Here is a 22,305-nt window from a genome sequence, read left to right as displayed (position 1 = left end):
ATCTAGTAATAATGAATATTATAAGTACTTACATTCTTTGAATTTACCCTAATTGTGCTCCCCCCATTTTTTTTTTTTTTTTTTTAAGGTTCTGGACTCATCCTACACTCCCAGCTCACAGATCTCTTACGTGCTTGCTCTCTGGGGTAAAATTAATTTTATCTTTAGTCTCTCTTCCCTTCAGGTTGGAATACTGTGGTTTGACCTCCCTGTGTTGTCAGGATCTCTCCTCTACTCTTAGAAACAACCAAAACCTGATAAAAATAAACCTGAGACAGAATTTAGGGCATGAAGGAATGATGAAGTTATGTGAAAGCCTGAGGTCTCCTGAATGTAAACTGAAAGTTCTAGGGTAAGTCTTCATTGGCTTCTCAAGGCCAAAGTTTCTTGTAACAAGGGGTTTGGGAAGCCGCTTGTTTACTGCAGGCCTAAGGATCAACCTGATTGTGGATCCCTGCATGTTTTTGAGGCCCTTATTTGTTTTTCTCCCATAGGACACTGAATTTTGACAGACCTACTGTAGCAAAGTGGTAACAGCTGAGAACTCTAAAGCCAGACTACCTGAGTTTGAAATCTAGCTGGAACTTACTAGATATTTGAACTTACACTAATCTCCAATCTCTGTGTTTTGGTTTCCTTATCTATAAATGGGTGAAATGATAATATCTACAATGGTTTATTATGAGGATTGATCAGCTGATCAGTAAGGCAGTACAGGTGTCCTCCTACTATGTGAAGGTAGAGTGTTCCTATGAAACCTTTCATAAGCCAAAATGGTGTAAATCAGAGAAGCAATTACCATTAATTTAAATGGAAATTTTTTTGAGCACTCCTGGACCCCAAAAATAACCTCTTTTAGGCTTTTCTGATACCTTAGGACCTATGCAAAAAATAAGTTGATAGAAAGCACAGATAGCCACAGACACAGTTCCAAGCTGTGGTGGCCTGGTGCTGAGGTGCCCTGTAGGTCCTGCGGAAGGAGCTTGGGCCGCTCTTGCTGCTTGGGTTCCTGCTGCCTCTGTAATGGCTTGCTGCAACCCAAATGCCAAATGCTATTTTTGCTTTTTACCTGTGTATGTGTTAAAACACAAAAATCTTTGGACTTGCTTCAGTTATCAAAAACAGATGCTGATGCAGTTCTCTCATAAAGGTGAAGTGGTGCAGCCACGACCTTTGGAAAAGCAGAGGTATGATACCTGTATTTAGAACCGTGCATGTAACACCTAACAGTGTTAGTGTTAACTGCTGTCATCATGAGTAGTACTATTGCGCTTGAGTAGAAAAAGGCTCTTGGAGGATCCTCTTAAATTTTATCTATTTCTATTTCTACTCTATAGTCCATTTTCCTTCTTCACCTGCTGCATTCCCTAGTGTATCCCTCACACTTTCCTTGCTCCATTTCCTGTGTTCATTTGTCTCTACTTCAACAGTCTTTCTCTGAGAAACAAATTCTTCAGAGAAATTACAGGACTGTGGGAAAGCTGAGTACAAGAAGAGGTGTTCCCTTGTTTTCTCAGGGTGTGCAAAGAGGTATTTGAGTAAGTCCAGAAGCTGCTGGAAGCTGTGTGAGTTAGCAATCCACACCTTATCATTAAGCATGATTATAATCACAAAGATGAAGATGGTTCCTGGTGGCGGTGTCCCTGATTTGAAGAACCTGGTGTTCTTTTAATAAGTGAAGTAAAGGCCTCAGAGTGACAAGGCTTGGGGGTCTTAGCTTTAGATGCTTTGTGCCCAGTGTTTGATGTCTGTTAGATGTAGAGGAGTCACTTCTCTGTAAAATGTCTGTTCTACTTCACATGGTGGTTGAGAGACTAAAATAAAATGAAAAACATAAAGCTCTGTGAAAGGTATAACATGTGTTTAACTGGATGCAGAGCTTAAGAATTCAGATTTGAGAAGCCTGGAAATGAGACTGGAGGACCAGACCAGGGCAGATTATGTTAGAGCATCTGGTTTCCTTTCTTTCCCTCACACGGATGGCTAACTTCACAGCCTCACCAGTTCTGGCATGTTTGACTGAATACTTCTGTTTGTGTTCCTGGGACCAGTGGGTCTAAATCACTTGTGTTTTCTTAGAATGCAGATTCTTGAGACCCATATCAGACTTAATCAGAATAGCTGGATGAAGGTTCTAGGAACTGGTATTTTAAATTATTTCCCAGGCAACTTTTAGATATGTTACTATTTGAGAATTGCTGGTCTCAATTGAAATGGGAGTCCACTTCCTCAGTGAACATATTCTGTAGCCTGTTGTGAAGATATAAGTAGATATAGGATTATTGGGATTAGAGCTAAAGACATGTTCCTCCATTTGACAGAAAGCTGACACAGTAACATTTTCTGTGAAAGACTATTAAATCATTTCAGAGCATCATTGAGGAAGGTAACTTTACCATTTTCTTTTATAAAGCTTTAAAACTTTGACAGTAGAACCTCAAAAAGATAGCACTATAAGGAAGTTTAGTCGTATGTTACTTATGAATATATATGCAAAGACTAAATATAAATATTTGAAAATTCCAAAATTCAATTTAAATATACCATGAATTAGGGGTGTCTGGCTGGCTCAGTTGATAAGAGCATGTGACTCTTGATCTCACGGTGGTGAGTTTGAGTCCCACGTTAGGTGTAGAGATAAATATAAAATCTTAAAAAATATATACTGTGAATATATTATAACTTAGAACAGAAGGATGAGAAGACAAATATTAGGAATGTTATAATTTATGATATCAATCGACTGATGGAGAAAGACTAAATAATCACTTCAGGATATGTTGATGAGGCATTAAATAAAATTCAGTCTTGTTTTTTGGTCAGGTACTTATTTCAAAACATGATAAGGAATTTTTACCTTGCACTATAAAAGGATACTAGAAGCACAGTCATTGAAACTTTGGAAATACACCTGGTGTCACTGCTATCCTATAATCCATGGGCCAGGATTAGGGTGAGGGGAGTGAAGTACTTACAGGAGGCGGGTGGGGGCTGGGGCCAACCTTGTGCAAGTGCAGGGTCAGACATTGTCTTTAAATTTTTTGTATTCGGTTATCATGGATATTTTGCATTAATTTTGACTTACAAAATATTCCACTAAAATGTTTATCTTGATTAGAGTCTTTCCATATGTCCTTAAAGTTGTGCATGACCCAAGTTACTCCCCTCATCCTAAATCCGGCCCTGGAGAAGGAAGGGTTTGCAATTTCAAGTAGTGTAGTTAAGGAGTCACAAAGGACAGTCAAAGAACCAAATAGGGTGATCAAAATAAACCTTAGCTTTGTTGGATCTTTTTTTTCTTTTGATTTTTGACATTTTCTTTTAAATAAATTTATTTTGTAAATTCTTACTTCTGTTACATCTGAATTTGTTCTGTCAGTATGCTAACTTCTTAAGTTAGATTCTTACTGATTTCTAGCCTTTTTATTACATGCATTAAGGTATAAATTTCCCTTAATTTACATTTTAGCTGATTTCCCGTGCTTGAATATGGAGTATTTTCAGTAGCATTCGTGTCCAAATGTTTTCTTACACTGGGATTTTTTTTTTCTGTGACCCATGTGTCAAATAGAAGTATTTGTAATTTCCAGACTTAAGGGCTTTTAAAGTTATCTTTGTTATTTTTAACCTAACTGAGTTATAACATGTTCTGTTGGAAAATATTTTTTTTTTGAAATTAGTTAAAACAGACTTTATGGCCTACTGTCTGATCAGTTTTCTATGTGTGCTTGAAAAGCATGTATACTTTCCCATAACTGAGTGCCTGCACATATATATACATGCACACCCCTTAAATCAAGCTTTTTAATTATGCAGTTCAAATCTTCCTGTACTAATTTTTGCTATTTATCAATTATTGAGAATATTTGCTTTAAATCTTCTAACATGATAGAATTTTCTATTTTTTTCCTGTACTTTAAAGTTTTGCTTTAGATATTTTGAGGCCATGGTATCCAGTAAATGTGACAGAATTATGTCACAGGCATATTTGAACTTGCCTTTTTGTCAGCTTAGCAACCAAGGAGAAAAGATATCTTTTATTATACTGCTTTGGTTTAAAATGTCTTTCAAAGACTCCAATTGGTCCACTATGGATCCAGTGGTGGAGTAAAATATACTTTTCAGGGATTTAAAATCATGGCTCTTAATATAAATGCACCATGAGCACTTGTCAAAGACTTATCAACACGTTAGTAAAGGAACCAGTGAGGTGTTGCTCTAAAAAGCATTTTAAGGAAGAAAGGTTTATATATCCATCAGAAATGGCATTTTTTAAAATAGTCAGAATAACATTTCAAGGTAAGTATAAAACTGGTTAATGTCCAGGGTGCCTGGGTGGCTTAGTTGGTTGGGCCTCTGACTTTGACTCTAGACTCCGTCATATCCCCAGGTACCCGAGTAGAGCTCAGGGGGGGAGTGGGCTTGACCCTCTGTCCCTCCCCCAAATCGTATTCTCTTTCAAAATCTTTAACCACTTTTTTTTTCTTTAAATGTCCTACAAGGTAATAAGTAACCTTTGGGATTATCTTTCAATCCTACAGAAATCATTTGCACTGCTAGCTCACAAAAATTATTTACATAAAATGCTATCAGGTTTCTACAAAATAATCTCTACACCTTTAGTTGTGAATCTCCTGATCAAATAGCAAATTGAGAGTCAACTGTTACATTTTTTAATATGCCTCAGTTTATCTCTTTAAGGCTTATTTGAGAGAAAATCAATTTGAACTATGCAGCATCAAACGAAGTGGCAAGAAGGGCTCCACCTAAAAACAGCGAGGAGAAAGTCTCTTAATAGAGATGTGAAAGCAAAACAAATTATTTGAATGGCGATAGCTTAAGCATTATAAACTTTCTTTGGAAAAGGCTAGTTGGCTATTTGTGATTGGTTGTCCTTAGGTTTCTATTTAACTTTGAGGCATTTACAGGTTTATGTTTTGATCTGCTTAGTGTCATTAGCACGCTATGAAGGCGCACACACGAGTACGCTCTATTCAATCATAAAGCAAAGTTAACATAATTATAAAGGAGGTTCAGGATTCCAAACCCAATGACATTTCATCATGTGATTAACGGGGCTTCTTATAAGACACACAAAGCAATGTACAGGACAAGTCCTACAACAAACAAAATAGAACAGGGGGCAGGAGGTTAACAAACCAAATGTGAAGTCAGCACATTTAGTCCTTGGCCACACGTAAGTTGGCTCTTAGCACTTACTGCTTATTATATTCAAGTGGTGAGGGATCGCTGTTTGCAGAGATCAATCAGGCAGAACCTTCTGCAGCAGCTACCTTTTTGAAGTGGTCAAACATAAAGGGGTCAGTGCTTGGAGAGTCTAACAGTTTGCTGCAAAAATCCTACTTCGTTAAAGGTGTTTAGTCAATCTTGGGTCCCCGCAGACCTCCTGTTTCTGCGGGTTATGAGTTCTCAGTGTCATCAGCCGGTGCTAATTTGGCAATATCTGGTCTCAGCTGAAATGCCCCAGGTGCTTGTGTCACTGCTTGACACAGGCCCCTGCTCGATATGAGTGATGCCATCTTGCTTGCTCTCTACAACAGGCTGCTACAATATTAGAAGCATTATGATTTTCATACCTCAATTGAGTTATCTTTAAAACGGAGGCTAAAAGATATTTATGTCTTACTAACGCCTCTGAATCTTAGTCTAGGAGCAAACAAACTTTAGGGTGAGGGAGGTGTAGAGGAAGGCAGGACACCCGTCTTCACCCAACTGTCCTGCTGTGATTTATGATAAATATATTTCAGTCTTCAAGCTTCCTGGCTCACAGCTCTAGAAATTTCCTAAGAAAACCCTTGTCATAAGAGCAATGGGCGCATCTTTTGTTATAATATTTGGTCTTTCTTCCTCAATTCCTGAAATTGCCTCAGAGCCATAAAGGTGAAATAGGTGTCTTGTTATTCATAAGAAGCCCTTTCCAATGACAAGTTAATGTTAATGACGTGACCTTTGGAAATCCCCTGAGGATGACAGGCTGGCTGCCTGCTGGGGGAACCAGCCCTGATTGGAAGGTTAGAATTTTCAGTCACAGCCCCTGATGAGGGCGGGGCTGGGGGGGGGGAAAGTGTTGGAGGTTGAATCCCCAATAGCCAGTGATTTAATCAATCATGCCTATATAACGGAGCCTCCATAAAAACCCAAGAGTGTTTGGAGAACTTCCGGGATGGTGAACCTGAATGATAAACCTGCTAGTCCCCAAACTCCATGGGAACAGAAGCTCCTGCTCTTAGGGACCCCGCCCTACATATCTCTTCATCTGGCTGTTCGTATACTACTTCTGTAGTATTGTAATAATCCAGTAATAGTAAGTGCTGTGGAGAACAAAGGTAAAAGAAATTAAACTTCCTTACAACTTATAGCCCATTGACAAGTACTTGAGACAGTGACCTTACTCATTGCTTAGCTGCCTCAATGTCAATACTTTGTTAGAGGCAAGAGGCAACCATAGCTCGATGTTAGCCCGACCTCCAGGATCCCGTAAAAATCTCTTTGGGAACTTCCTTATCTCTACCCTGCCCCCACCCCCACCTCCAAGATATATGTTAGCAGTCATCCTCCAAGCATAATGGCCCACTGATAATCTTCTGAGGGGTCTCCTGGTAAGTTTTACTAGACAGTAATAAATGACCTTTTCCTAACAATAGCGCTTCAAGGTCCTGGAAACCTTGCTTCCAAATTCCTTAGAGACTTATGCTATCCCCAAACCCCTCCCAACTTGAAAGTATATAATCGGCCACTCTGCACGACCCCAATGCAGCTTTTTCTGCCCACGGGTCCTATCTTCGTGCTTTAATAAAAACACCCTTTTTGCATCAAAGATGTCTCAGTTCTTTTTTGACTCTTCAATCCCAAGCCCCAGCATTTCATATCAGTAAGTATACTGGTTTCCTGAGTCTGTGAGCCACTCTAGCAAGTTAATGGAACCCAAGGAGGGGGCCATGGTGTTACCAAACTATTACAGGCACTAAGAAAAAGAACAGGTGACCTCGGCCCACTGCCACGGCCAATTGCTCCCTTCCAGGGAATCTCAAGGGGGCTGCACACATCAAAAGCATAGCTCCTGGCTGGGTTTGCCAACACTGTTGCCAAACAAACTCTGATAAACTTGTGATAAGAGAAGTCAGTAACTCAAGAGACAAGGGTTAGGAAGAAAAAGGGAGAAATTTATTTTGGGTGCAGCTGAGGGAGGTGACAGGCTCAAGCCTTAACAACCAACCTCTCCAACAGCAAGATGGACACCTACAGTTTTGCAGACAGGTTTAAGAGTGGAGGGGGGTGGTACTTGCAAGAGAGCAGGCAGAGAGCACGTGATCGGGGTGGGGGTCTGTATGTGTTCAGCCCACGATCTTGGGCAGGGAAGTGGACTTGTGGGGTGTGGTCTTCTCGGCATTCCGTTACTGTCAGGGCTTTTCTGGTCTGGCCATTGGAATGCTCCAGTTATCGTCAATGCCTCTGGAAAGTGCAGTAAGAAATAACTGTTGGGGGTCTGTAGTTGAGGAAGAGGGGTCGCTGACACTCTGATTTATGTATAGCCAGTTCGAAGCACAGATTAATAACCTGGACTTCCAATTGGCATCTGATGTGGGGACAGTCTTGTGGGACTCAGTTCTTATTAATGTGTGGAATGTGATGCTATTTCTAGGTAGGTGAGTAAATTTGGAGGATATTCAGTCAGTGTCTCAGGAGAATTAATTGGTGGTGTGGGAAAAACACATGGTACCTTAACATGGTCAATATACTTCTTTAAGGGGCACGTGGGTGGCTCAGTTGTTAAGCATCTGCCTTCAGCTCAGGTCATGATCCCGGGGTCCTGGGATCGAGCCCTGCAACGGGCTCCCTGCTCCACGGGGAGTCTGCTTCTCCCTCTCCCACTCCCCCTGCTTGTGTTCCCTCTCTCGCTGTGTCTCTCCCTGTCAAATAAATAAATAAAATCTTTTAAAAAATTTAAAAAAATATATACTTCTTTAAGAGTGAGAGAGAGAAGGGAAAACTAGATTGAAAAGATATGTTCTTTCCAGTCTAATTAGTACAGCTTATTTTAAGTCATCATTTCCTGTCTGGTCTCCCGGCTTCTCCCTTATTGCATTCTACTCTGTCCTCCACACCATTCAGAGTAGTTTTCTTTAAAAACAAAACAGAAAACTATATTCAAGTCTCTTTTCCCTCTCCTTCCTCCTCTAATGCTTTACATTCAGCTTCATCTCTTGACCCCTAAACAGTGTAAACCATTGACAATGTTATTTCAAACAGAATACTGTGTTCAGCTTATCATTTTGTCCCCACTTCCTTTTGCACATATGGTTCCCTCTAATATTTTTGTCTTCATTTTTTTTTAATCCTAGGTCCCTTACCAGAAGATAAGTTAGATCTAAGAGCAGTTTAAAGGGTGGAAACTAGCAGGTTCCTTTATAGCAATAAGAGGAAGAAAGACTATGAACTCACATATTGTTAATATTTTTGTCTTTCAGATGTAATTGTTTAAATAGCCCCTTTCCTATTTGTCTTCACCTCAGAATCTCCAATACCTAGTACAGTGCCTGCCCTATCATAGGTACCTAAAAAATATTTATTGAATGAATGAAAGTACATGAATGATATGAGAGAACTGGATCACTCTCCTTCTTTAAAAGGCAGCATAATTTGGGCACCTAGGTGGCTCAGTCAGTTAAATGTCCAATTCTTGGTTTTGGCTAAGGTCATGATTTCAGGGGTCCTGGGACTGCGCCCCACATAGGGTTCTCTGCTTGAAGATTCTTTCTCTCTGCCCCTCTCCCCATTCGTATGCTCGCATGAGCTCTCTAAAATAAATTTTTAACAAAAACAAAAAGCAGCCTAATTTGGTTCCACTTTCCAATATGTCACTCTCCCCTCTCACCAAGCAACATAGTGATTTCTTCTCAATTCCTTGAATGTTAAAAGTTTTTCACCACCGGTCCTTTGCACTGGTGATCCTCTCTGTCCACTCTGCTCTTCCACAGAGCTGACTCTTGACCATCCTTTGCACTGCAGTTTGAATATCCCTTGTCAAAAATTTGGTTGAGCACTGTTATCTGAAATACCATTGCCTGCCCCCCTTTCCTAACAGAGCATACGTGTTTCTTTCCTATGATTTCTCAAAGATTTCCTTATTATCTGTTTTCATCAACACAGTGTAAATTCAGTGAGTGCAGGAACCATGGCTTTTTCCTTACTGTTCTATTTCCAGCCCACAGTGCAGTGTCTTGCGCAATGTGGTCTCTCGAATGAATGAATGAATGAATGAATGAATGAAAGCAAAAATATCCCACTCCTCCTGAAGGCATCTGTATTACTTTCCAACTTACTAGCAACTCAGTGAAGTTGTGACTCCCACAGCTTGGGAACGCCCAGCTTTTAGGAAACTCCTGGATTTGCATCCTCTTGCATTCCACTGTAGTCCCTGGATTCCAACTCAAGGTGGGGAGGAGGGCGCTTATTTCCAGTTGGCTTTTGTGAATTATTAAGAGCGGTGAATTTGCCCTCGGGTCCTGGGAACAAAGCCTGGAAGTGAGGCGGGCCAGGAGATTTGTGTGGAGTGTGTGGAATGTCCACCATTGTGCCACCATAGGGGAGAAGGCCAGCTCAGCAGAATGGGAAGGGCAGAGCAGGGTGCACAGATGCGTCAGGGGCACAGTGCTGCCAGCAGGCCTAGCTTTTGGCAGGTGGGGGGGGGTGCAGGCTGCCCTGACCAGGCTTGTGGGGAGCAGAAGTCGCAGGTCGTGTAGTCCGCTCCTGGAGCTTGTGTCCCTGAGGCAGGCACCCTCAGAACTTGGCTTGGGGCTCCACTGGCGGCATGGAAGTGCTTGAAAAGGAAGCAACCCCAACCCTGGTCTTCAAAGCCAGAGAAAGCAGGACCCTGGACAGCGCTTAGAGGCCGCTGGGGCAAATCGCCACTTGTAATGAAGCTGAGATCCCAATCTGTGGGGCCACTTTCGTAAAGTTGGGCAGAAACGGATTTCCCAGAAATGGACACCTGTTATCATTCACCAAAATAATATAACTATCTTTGAATCAAGAGGAACATAAAAAAGAATAGTCTTTTGGTTCATATTATTTGAATAAATGGGGGGGTACTAATAGATTCATACCCGAAGTACAAAGGTGGTAGCCAGGGGCTGGAGGGAATGTGGAGTTGTTTAATGGGTATAGTCTCAGTTTTGCTAGATGAAAAGAATTCTGAGATTTGTTTCACAAAGTGAATGTACTTAACGCTACTGTAAAGAAAAACTTATTTTCATTTACATTAAACACAATACTCTGAATGCTACACTACTTCTGACCCTTCTGGTCACCACATGTGTACACATCCAGCAATTCTCCAGCACCAGCTGGGTGTCCTGCAATTCAGCTCAGTTCTGACACTACCCACCTGGAGGGAGCCTCAGATCCCACCAGTTGAAAGCTCAGTCCTACAACACTGCCTCTCCTCCCCGCTCTTTAGATGCCAATCACAAGTCCAGACTGTACCTGTGCTTCTGACCCACCAGCAGTGAAGCAGAGGTTCCCAGACCCCATCTTCCTGATTGTTAGAGTGCCTCACAAAACTGAGGAAAACATTTTACATATTAGAGTACCAGTTTGTTACAAAAAGGTATAACTCAGAAACAACCAGATGGAAGACATGCTTAGGGCAAGGTATGGGGAAAGGGAGCAGAGCTTCCATGCTCTTCCCGAGCAAGACTGCCACTCTCCCAACACCTCCTCATTCACCAGCCTGGAAGTTCTCCAAACCCAGTGCTTTTGGATTTTTATGGAGGCTTCATTACATACATGTGATTGATTAAATCACTGGCCATGGTGATTGAACTCAATCTCCATAACCTCTCCTCCTCAGAGAGGTGGGGGGGGTGCGGCTGGAAGTTCCAACCCTCTAATCATGAGGTTGGTTTCCTTGGCAACCAGCCACCATCCTCAGGCGCTTTCCAAAAGTTGCCACATTAACATAAATTTAGGTGTGGTTGTAAGGGGCTTGTTATGAATAACAAGACACTCCTTTCACCTTTATGGTCCTGGAGCTATTTCAGGAATCTATGACAAAAGACTAAATACGCAAAAAGATGCTCCCATTGTTCTTATTCCTCAGGAAATGCCAAGGATTTTAAGAGCTATGAAAGAGAAATCATGGACCAACACCAAAATATAGAATAAACCACAACATCACAACTACTCAACTATATACCTAAAAAATGGTTAAGGTGGCAAATTTTATGTTAGGTGTATTTTACCACAATTTTAAAAATTAAAAAAAGGCAGTGCCCAACCTGCAGAGTGACTGGGAAGCTCCCTCCTCTCTGTGAAGGAGCTCCTGGCATAGTATAGCGCTACGGGATCGCTCCATGGGTCTGGATGGCTGGACCAGAACTCAGTCCCTGTGAAGACACTGGAACTAGAATCAGGGTCCCAGTCCACTAGCATTGGTGCTGCTTCCAGAGATATTCCCCTGACCTTCCTATTAGGAAGGATGGGGATCTCATTCAGTTGACTCTCCTTTCTACCCTAAGGAAATGGGGACCTCATGGCAGTTACTCTGTACTCTCCAACTCTTCCTTGTCAGGGCACAGCCCTTTGTAGAGATTATTATCGTTACTAGAGAAGGGTGATTCTTCTTTTTCTTGAAATGTCATCTTTATTCTCTGATAGTGGATATAGATTTCTTTTTTTCATCTTGGAGCTTTTCTACCCACTAAGTCCCCGTTCCGTAGCTAGTGTGATACTCCACAGGGAATGCCTCTGCAACCCCTTGCCTGGCTCTCCTTTCTTTGATGTACCCTTCCCTGTCCACCCGTATTCACATCTTCATTATTAAGATCTACTATAGTTTGCTGCCAGTAGTTGTAAAAGGAGTGAAAAATAGTATTAGCGTTCTTTTTCATGGATACCTGGTGGACAGCCGTAAACATATAAAATACTCATCCATTATCATTTTGCAGTTTCAAAAATTGTAATTATTACTTAAAAATATTTCAAAATGAGGGGTACCTGGGTAGCTCAGTCGATTAAGTACCCGACTCTTGATCTCAGCTTAGGTCTTGATCTCAGGGTCGTGAGTTCAAGCCCTGTGGCTGGGCTCCACACTGGGCGTGGAACCTACTTAAAAAAAAGTCAAAGTAAGTGGCTGGCCCAGACCCGAGTGTTGGAACTTGAAACAACCATTATGTTAGAACCTCTTCACTGTAATTTAGCAGGGCAGAAATTCAGGTGGCCCAGGGATCCCATGTGCAACTGGCAGTTTTGTTGGGACCTGAGCCCTTAAGCTGTGGGGTCTGTGTTAACTCCGGGGAACTACTGTCAGAAGTGAGTTGAGTTGTAGGACACCCCACTGTTGTCAAAGGATTGAGAACTGTTGTTAGAAAATGATACACCATCTCTCCTTGATTACTGCAATAGCCTCCTGGCCAACTACAAATTTAGGAATTCCCACACCCCCTCAGTTTCCATAATTCACTAGAAAGACCCATAGAACTCAGTAAAGTACTGTAGTTATGATTACAGTTTATTATAAAGGATGCAAATAACCAAATGAAGAGGTACATAAGGCAAGTTCAGGGAGTGGGTCTGCAGCTTCCTCCAGGCAAGTGACCCTTCTGCCCATCCAAGTGTTCACCAAACAGGAAGTTCCCTAAACTCTGCTGTTTAGGGTTTTCATATGGGCTTTCACTGCAGAGGCATGATTAATTAAATCATTGGCCATGGTGATTGAACCCAATTTTCAGGCCCTTTCCCCTTTCCAGAGTCAGGTTTTAACCCTCTAATCACATGTATGGTTCCTCTAGTGACCAGCTACCATCCTGAATGAAGCTAGTTAGGGGCCCCTCTAGGAGTTAGTCCATTAGCATAAACTCAGGTATGGTGGAAAGAGTTTATGGGTAACAAAAGACACTTCTATTGCTTAGGAAATTCCAAGGGTTTTAGACAAAGATTATGTTTTTTTATTGTGCTCCAGGCCACCCCCTAGTCTTTAACCATGGATCCTTATATATAAGCAAAAAAGATCATATCTGTCTGAACATAACAGATAACAGCAACATTTGGAAGAGTCAATGTGGGGTAGGAATAGGAGGCTTTTAACTCAATTTCCCAATACATCTGGCCATCAATATCAGTATTATAATTTTACCAACAATGTAGGTATAAGACCATATTTCATTATGGTAAACATAATCTGAAAAATAAGTCAAAAGATACTGGCCCATGGGACGCCTGGGTGGCTCAGTCATTAAGCGTCTGCCTTCAGCTCAGGTCATGATCCCAGGGTCCTGGGATCAAGCCCCACATTGGGCTCCTTGCTCAGTGGGGAGCCTGTTCCTCCCTCTGCCTGCTGCTCTTCCTGCTTGTGCGCTCTCTCTCTCTCTCTGACAAATAAATAAAATCTTTAAAAGAAGAAAAAAAGATACTGGCCTATTATTAGAGTCCCATTCAGTCCAGGCCATCATCATACTGTATGAAAATATCTCCCAGGATAAGGCCACTCATGTTTACAGGCTTTCATTTGATCTTGGCAGGTTCCAAAAGCAGGAGTGGCCTCAGTACTACATAGCTTCACTCTTTCAGGCATCTGATATAATTGAGCTAAGACATAGTATCATCTCCTGCTTTGAGCCTCTTTCTAAGTGTTAATGAATTTGAGTTTCCTTCATTATATAAAAGTTATTTTTCTCTCCATTTATACCCACACTTTTCCACCTTTCGAAGGGACATGAAGTTCACTCATTGTGCAGCTCTAGATTGCAGACAGCAATATTAGTCTAGGAGGTACCTCCCCCTCAGCCCACTACCATTCATTTAGAGTAGGGTTACACAGATACAGAATTAGTGGGCTATTTTTACTATTAGACATAGCTGCATTCACTGTTAATCATGGTTTTCCCAAATAGGGTAAAGGTACATTCCATCAGGTCCTTAGGAATTCTGACATAAGGATTTAAAATATAGTTTCTTACTTAGGAATCATCCCTGCTTCTGGAACTTATAGCTGTAGCCTTGGTCCTGCAACCATTAGGTAAGAAAAAGAAAGTTGATGTGATAAGGGGAAGAAAGAAAAATTACAGTTTGGCCCAGTGATGGGTATTAAGGAGGGCACATACTGCAATGAGCACTGGGTGTTATAGGCAAACAATGAATCATGGAACACTACAACAAAAACTAATGAAGTACTATATGGTGACTAACATAATAAAAAAAAAGAAAAATTACAGTCGTTAGTTATCTTCCCTTAGCCCTCCTTACGTTGAGTGTGAGCAAATACTCGTGAAGGCATGTAAGCCAGCCTTCATGTATGTATCTCCCTGTTACAGATGAACAATGTTTAATTGCCCATTCCAATTCTCTGTCAAACTATTACTATGAGGAAGATACCTCCCTACTCATTGTTGGACATTATGGGCTGTAAAGCATGTTCCTTGGTCTGAAGAAATAGGACTTGCTGATCCAAATTGGTGCAGTCTCCTCTCTCATGGTTCTTTTATAGTATTCTGAACATTTGCATCATATAGGTAATCTTACTTTTATTTTTTCTGAAAAACCACCATACTGTTTCCCACAGTGGCTGCACCATTTTACATTCCTACCAGCAGTGTACAAGTGTTTCAATTTCCCCCTGTCCTTGCCAACATTTCCCCATGTCCTTTATTATTTTCTGGGGTTTTGTTTGTTTTGGTTCTTTGATAGTAACCATCCTAATGGGTGTGAGGTTATACAATATTTATATCCTTCAGTCATAGGGGCAGTGCCAACTAATGTCTAATAGCAAGCTAGTAACTGCCCCTCAAATGGAAACCCTCTAGTCCAAAGTCCCAGTAGTCATTACTGTGGGGCATTCACAGGCTTTGCCATAAGCTCCAGTTTGTATTCCACATGGGTCTCTGGTACACAGAATTCGCCCATAACAGCACTCCACTTTTTATTTTATACTGTGTGGGCTTGGGCAATCTTATTTGTTCCGATTTAGCAATGTCTAACTAATACTGCATGAAGGGTGGATTTACATGCCTGGAGTTTTACAATACTGGGGCGGGGAAACATTACCAGACACAATATCCATCCATGTAATACACTCAGAGGAATAGAGATCCAATCACTTCATGTAAACATTCTAGTTTTCACCCAAATCTCTACTTTAATCCTATCAACACTTAACATGTCTATATTCTCTTGATCTGATTACAGCTCCTGTTAGGGATGCACCAATGGGTTTTGATACCGCAGTGCACAAGGTTCCCTTGTCTAGGAGCCCCAAAAACTACTCTTCTCCACTCCTGCACCATATGTAAAAATTAATCAGGCATAAAATATAAGATTCTATAAATAAACTTATAAACTTAGTGTTTATAAGTTAGCCCTGAATAAAAACATTCAAGGTAAACATTCAAAGAATAGAAGTTGAAGGCAAAACTTCCATGTTAGTAGAGGAAAAAGAAAGGAATAAAGACAAACCATTTGATACAAGAGAATGCAAGAAAGTTGAAAAAAAAGAGGCAAGGAAGGTGTGGTTAACAGCACACAATAAGCTGACAGAAGGAAATCTGAAAAATATTGAGCTATATAAATATTAGACAAAACAGATTAAGATAAAAATGTTATGGATATATGGATAATGAGAATCATTACATAATAAAGACATTTACCAGAAACACAGAGCAGTTTTCAACTTATATATACAACAATACAATCTTAAATTACATGAAGCAAAAATGTGCATAAAAATAAAGAGAAATTGGGGCGCCTGGGTGGCTCCGTCGTTAAGCATCTGCCTTCGGCTCAGGTCATGATCTCAGGATCCTGGGATGGAGCCCCACAGCGGGTTCCCTGCTCAGTGGGAAGCCTGCTTCTCTCTCTCTCTCCCTCTGCCTGCCGCTCTGCCTACTTGTACTCTCTATCTCTCTGTCAAATAAATAAAAAAATCTTAAAAAAAGTTATTGACAAAATAAAAAAGAGAAATTGCCAGATCCACAATTATGGGAAATTTAAAAACCATTTTCAGTGATTGGTAATTCTATCAGATAAAAATATAAAAATAGGATAAGCTAGATTTAAACATCTAAGGAAAGAATTCTACCCCAGTATTTAGAGAATACACTTTCCACTCAAGCATATATGGAACATTACACAGACGGACAGACAGATACACATACACACACACACACACACACACGCACACACACACACAGATGCACAGCCGGTCACAAAGTAAGTCTCAGTAAATAACAAAGAATGGAGATAATACAAAGCATTTTAAGAAATAACCTCCCAAATCTGTATGTTTGAAAATTTGAAAACATACTTCTTTATAATTCATGAGTCAAGAAAGAAATCATGAAAATGAGAAAATGTTAGGAACTGAACAACAGGGAAACACCATGTATCACAGCTCAGGACATGGTGATAACTAGTACACAGAGAATAAGTTTTAAACGTAGATACAGCAATTAGAAGAAACATTTTTTAAAACTCTTAATGCACTGTCTTACCTAAAAATTTAGAACAACAATAATACAAACTGTATATCCAAAGAATGTGGAAAGAAGAAAAGACGGACAATAGTAGCAAATAAAATCAAAACAGTATTAACGAAGAAAAAGGGTGCTTTGAAAAGAAAATTTCTGGTGAGACTGGTTACAAAACAAAGCAAAACAGAACACAGCTATCCATAAAATACAATTTCAAATTAAAGAAAAATGAATAACTTGGAAAGGTGTATCCTACAAAAACCAAGAAGAAATTTTAAAAAATCTGAAGACTCAAAATTAAAAGAAATTTAGGCAAAAATCTTCCCAGCTCAGTAAGGGAATGAAAATTATAGGCCAATGCCCTTTATGCTCAGAAATGTAAAATTTCTAAGTGTGAGCAAACGAAAATAAATTTATTTAAAAATAAATACATCCTGGGTGCCTGGGTGGCTCAGTTGGTTAAGTGACTGCCTTCGGCTCAGGTCATGATACTGGAGTCCCGGGATCGAGTCCCACATCCGGCTCCCTGCTCAGCAGGGAGTCTGCTTCTCCCTCTGACCCTCTTCCCTCTCGTGCTCTCTATCTCTCATTCTCTCTCTCTCTCTCAAATAAATAAATAAAATCTTTAAAAAATAAAAATAAATAATAAATAAATACATCCTGACCAGGTAGGCTTACCTTAGAAATATAATAATGATTTAATAATAAAATCTGTTACTGCAACTCATCCCATGAACTGATGTGGTGCATTTAACTGCCATTCATGCACATTAAAAAAATCTTAAAACCTTAAAAATGTATGCATTAAAGTCAGAAACATAAAAATGCCTGCTTTCACCACCTCTTTCAACATTATGTAGCTATTGCAGTAAACCAATGTAACACATGTACACATATTACATGCACAGATACTGACTTCTCATGACTATTCGGTTAACTTTTCACATAGCAGCCTTTGAAAAATCTAAACTATTATTTTCAAAAGCCCCCAAACACACTATAGTTTTTTAGTTTCTTTTTTTTTAGAAAGTAGTTTTAGATGTCAGAATCTCAAGCAAAGCTATGTTCACCAAATTACTCTTCACACTTAGTTCCATTCAGAGAATACTGTAAGGAGCACATCTGAATAGTGTCATTTGTTTGGACCTAAAATGTTTTGTTTCCCTGAGATGTACCTCCTCGGAGAGGAAGAGGCAAAGGCTTTAGCCTGTTTTGCTTGCTCAGGTGCTACTGTGAGGAATGTCCAAGAGCTCTCTCCCTTTATTTCCCCTAAAGGTGACTTTCTGTGCAATACCTTTATATTAAAGGGCAATATTACATAAAACTATGAGCCCTTTGAAGGTTGGCAAACTGTAGAAAATGGCGAACAGGAAAATGGTGCATCCGAAGAATGACTCCCTCTTTTTCCTATTCCAGAAACCAACACCCGACTATCAGGTCTTCTCTTCCCCATTGACAAGTGCAAAAATTCTTAACACATTTTACGCACAAACTGCATTTTTAAACTTTTAAAGTTGCTATTTCATTTTTCAGTGGATTTTTTTTTCCTGTTTGAAAATGGTCTGGGTAACTTGGATTAAAATGCATTATAATTTTTCTCATTAAGACTCGTGGGGGAAAATTTTTTTTTAACCTAACGGCTTTTCATTTCGTAACTGAGCTTTCAAAAGTGAACTGAAGGGGCGCCTGGGTGGCTCAGTTGGTTAAGCGACTGCCTTCAGCTCAGGTCATGATCCTGGAGTCCCTGGATCGAGTCCCGCATCGGGCTCCCTGCTCGGCAGGGAGTCTGCTTCTCCCTCTGACCCTCTTCCCTCTCGTGCTCTCTATTTCTCATTCTCACTCTCTCAAAATAAATAATAAATAAATCTTAAAAAAAAAAAAAAAAAAAAAAGAGTGAACTGAAGCCAAAGAAGCCAAAGTTGAAAGACTTTCCCCGAAGCCGCCACGGGACCACCAGCCAATCACGACTAGAAAGAGCCCGGCCAGGCTGCGCCCCCAGACCCAGAGGCACACACGCCAGCGTTCCGCGTTCCGGGGCTCCGCGACGACGCGCTGCCTGACCCGTAGGAGCCGCCGTCGGCGAGCGGGCTCCCAGGCCACGACGGGTGCCGTCCTCTCGCCGCACCCCGCCCCCCCCTACCCCGCCACCGATCCCTCGACCGGCCGACATGGTTGAGGCGGATCGCCCCGGGAAGCTTTTCATTGGCGGGCTCAACCCCGAAACCGATGAGAAAGGCCTAGAGGCCGCGTTTGGCAAATATGGCCGCATCAGCGAGGTTCTCTTGATGAAAGATCGAGAAACCAACAAGTCCAGGGGCTTTGCGTTCGTCACCTTCGAAAGCCCCGCAGACGCCAAGGCCGCCGCCAGAGACATGAACGGCAAGTCCCTGGATGGTAAGGCCATCAAGGTGGCCCAGGCCACCAAGCCGACGTTTGAGAGCGGGCGGCGGGGCGCGCCGCCGCCGTCCCGCAGCCGCGGTCGCCCGAGGGGCCTGCGCGGCACCCGCGGGGGCGGCGGCGGCCCGCGGCGACCCCCGTCCCGGGGCGGGCCGGCGGACGACTGCAGCTACGCGGGGGATTTCGACCCGCGGCCCTCCAGGGCCCCTATGCCCATGAAGCGCGGGCCGCCGCCGCGCAGGGTCGGGCCGCCCCCCAAGAGGGCCGCGCCGTCGGGCCCGGCTCGCAGCGGCGGAGGAATGAGCGGGCGGGGTCCGGCCGCGCGCGGGAGAGATGGCTATGCTGGCCTGCCGCGCCGGGAACCGCCACCCCCGCGCCGCGACCCCTACCTGGGCCCCCGGGAGGAGGGCTACTTGCCCAGAGACGGCTACTCGAGCCGAGACTACCCGAGCGCCCGCGACCCCCGCGAGTTTGCTCCGTCGCCCCGAGAGTACACCTACCGCGATTACGGCCACTCCAGTGCCCGCGACGACTGCCCGTCGAGAGGCTACGGCGACCGAGACGGCTACGGGGGGCGCGACCGCGACTACGCGGACCATCCGAGTGGAGGCTCCTACCGCGATCCCTTCGAGAGCTACGGGGACCTGCGCAGCGCCGCCGCAGCGCGGGGGCCCCCGCCTTCTTACGGCGGAGGAGGCCGCTACGACTACTACCGCGGCTGCTCGCCTGACGTCTACGGCGGCGGCCGCGACAGTTACGGCGGCGGCCGGAGCGACCGCTACTCGAGGGGCCGCGACCGGGTTGGCAGAGCCGACCGCGGGCTCTCCCCGTCCTTAGAGAGGGGATGCCCTCCCCCGCGCGATTCTTACAGCCGCTCTGGCCGCAGGGTCCCCAGGGGCGGAGGCCGCCTGGGAAGCCGTTCCGAGAGAGGGGGAGGCCGCAGCAGATACTAAGTACCGACAGACTTGGGACCAAAATTCCGTTTGCAAAGAAACTAACGAAAAGAAGAGTCTGTGTTCTGGTAAACTACCCAAGGACTAGTACAAGGAAGAGTTGTTTTCACCTTTTAAGAATTATCTGTTAACTTCTTCTCCATAATTTTTGTGCTTTGGGGAGGAAAAAGTTAGAACTCGTTTAATTGCGTTTTGGAATTGTTAACGTTTCTTTCAACAAGCTCATGTTAAAAGTATAAGACTTGAACCTGCGTACTAGTCTTCTTATATTTTCAAGTAAAAATTCTTCTAAAGGCTTCCTCGCTTCTAAATTTTCGTGATAAATGAGACAAACAGTTCTAAGATCTTTTACAAACATCTGCCCACCAAAAATGGAAAAACGGATCATTCTGTTAATTCAAACCAACTAGATTTTTGGGGGAGGAGTGGGAGGGAATTGGTGTATACTACTCTTAAGATTTCAGGGTATCTTTCAAACCCAGGCTCAATGTTCCCAATATTTTTTAAAAAATGACCAGCAGCAACAACAAAAATCACTTAGATGCTTATTTAAAGGAAGTTCTTTTCACTTTGTAAGTAAAAAAAAAAAAAAAAACCAGTGGACAATGCTGGCCATATTTTGTTTTTTTGCCTTTTCTTTGGGAATCTGCAGGACCTCCTGTCCCCTTTCTCTCAAAAATACTGTTCATGTGTGTTGGACAAGAACGGAATACTAAATTAAAGATTTGACCAACCAACCACACAGCTGCAAAAATTCCAGACAAACATCAATTAATAGCATTTATTTTCACTACCAACAAATTACTAAGAAATAAGTAGAAAATACACCAATAGTGTATTTGGGGATCATACGGCTTCCATTTCCAACTCCGAACTACTTGCCCTTGGTTCTAGAGCCAGCCCCTGGCTCTGGTGGAGAGAATTAGGCTTCTGCCCCCAGGGGTGGAGGAATCAAAAAAGTGAGCAGCATCAGAGCTCAGAAGCTCAGAGAATTCCTGAGAGAGCTTGGCATTTCAACATCTGAGGATTTTCATCCTGGTATGAGGGACCTGGGTCTACCTGTTCACAAAAGGCAAGGGGATGGGTTGAATGTTCTGTACTGTTAATGTGGGGGAGAAGGGCTTGAGCAGACAAAGATCAGAGAGGCTTCTTCCAGAGTGCCTCAGGAGGGATGTAACAGTCTCCTCTTTCCACCCCAAGCTCAGGGCAAGAAGCACGTTTTCCAGTCAGCGCCTGTGGAATTTCCCAGTTTATTTGAGAGGAAGGTAATTGTACAGTCCAGGAGCTCTAGTAGCCACCAGAGAAAAAGGATCAGGTTAAAATAGGATTCCTGTTCTACGTAATAATTGCTGGAGGAAACAGACAAGCACCTGAACAACAACAGCAAAGTACTTAAAGAGATCTGAATGTACCACACTCACATACACAACTCTAAAAATATGGTTTTTTGATAAAATAATAAAGTAGGTGAATTACAGGAGAGGCTGCATTAGTGGCCCAGAAGATCAAATGCAGGAAATAGCTTAAAAAAAAAAAGAAAAAAAAAAAGGTCCAGGAATCAATCTGGCAAAAATGTGTAATAGCTTTATGGAAAAATTGTTAATATTTATTAAAGGACCTAAAAGAAGACTAAAATTGGAGGTGTGTATCATGTCATGGTTGGGAACACTTTTTATTCTAACTATTCTCAATCTCACCAAATTAATTTGGAAAATCAATACAACTTCAAATGAAGTTACAACATGACTTTTCCACACAGCTCTCTTCTCTTTCTCAGTAATACCCATTTATATGTGTGATCAACGATGGAATACTGGGTAAAAGATTTGGCCAACCGGCCACAAAACGAAAAAAAAAGTAGCTTCAATTCACTACAAGCAAATGATTAAGAAACAGGTAAGAAAAAGACACTGATGGGGGATTTAGCTAATAATCCTAAAGCTTATATGGTGGAAAAAAGAGCAAGAAGAGCCAAAGAAATTCTGAAAAAATAATTAGAAAAGACTCACCCTGCCAGATATCAAAACTTGTTACAAAGTTAGAGTAATTTAAGCTGTGTGATATGAACAGACAAGGATAGACAGACCAACAGAACCAAAATAGTGAGCCTAGAAACAGGCCCACTTGCATATGAAAACATGATATATGACAGATGTAGCTTTGAAAGTCACTGATGAAAGGATGGACTTTTTTTTGTTTTTGTTGGCTACCTCTTTGCAAAAAGATAAAATGAAATTCACTAACCCAGCATACACAAAAATACATTCTAGATGGTTTGAAGATAAAAATCTGAAGAGGAAATTTTTTAAATACTTAGAAGAAAATGAAGAAATGTATCACACTGGGGTAGAGAACTTTTTAAGACATAAAACACAATCCTAGAAGGAAAATGTTGATAGAATTTTCCACGTTATTAAGATATTTTTTTATGATAGGATACTTAACCGTGAAATATCAAACCATAGATTGGA

At 42.0% G+C, this 22,305-nt stretch overlaps 1 protein-coding gene across 1 annotated transcript; it reads left to right on the top strand.

The window, feature by feature from the left end:
* Positions 1-18,652: 18,652 nt before the first annotated feature.
* On the top strand, positions 18,653-19,834 carry RBMXL2 (RBMX like 2). Its single transcript, XM_028116751.1, has one exon. It carries the CDS (start codon positions 18,653-18,655, stop codon positions 19,832-19,834), a length of 1,182 nt encoding a protein of 393 aa, XP_027972552.1.
* The last annotated feature ends 2,471 nt before the right edge of the window (positions 19,835-22,305 follow it).

Source organism: Eumetopias jubatus, unplaced genomic scaffold, assembly GCF_037043125.1.
Source record: "Eumetopias jubatus isolate StellerSeaLion01/CBP00866 unplaced genomic scaffold, mEumJub1_p1.0 scaffold_13, whole genome shotgun sequence".
Classification (NCBI taxonomy): Eukaryota; Metazoa; Chordata; class Mammalia; order Carnivora; family Otariidae; genus Eumetopias; species Eumetopias jubatus.
Note: the sequence above shows the minus strand (reverse complement) of the source record. Positions and strands in the feature narration are given on the sequence as shown.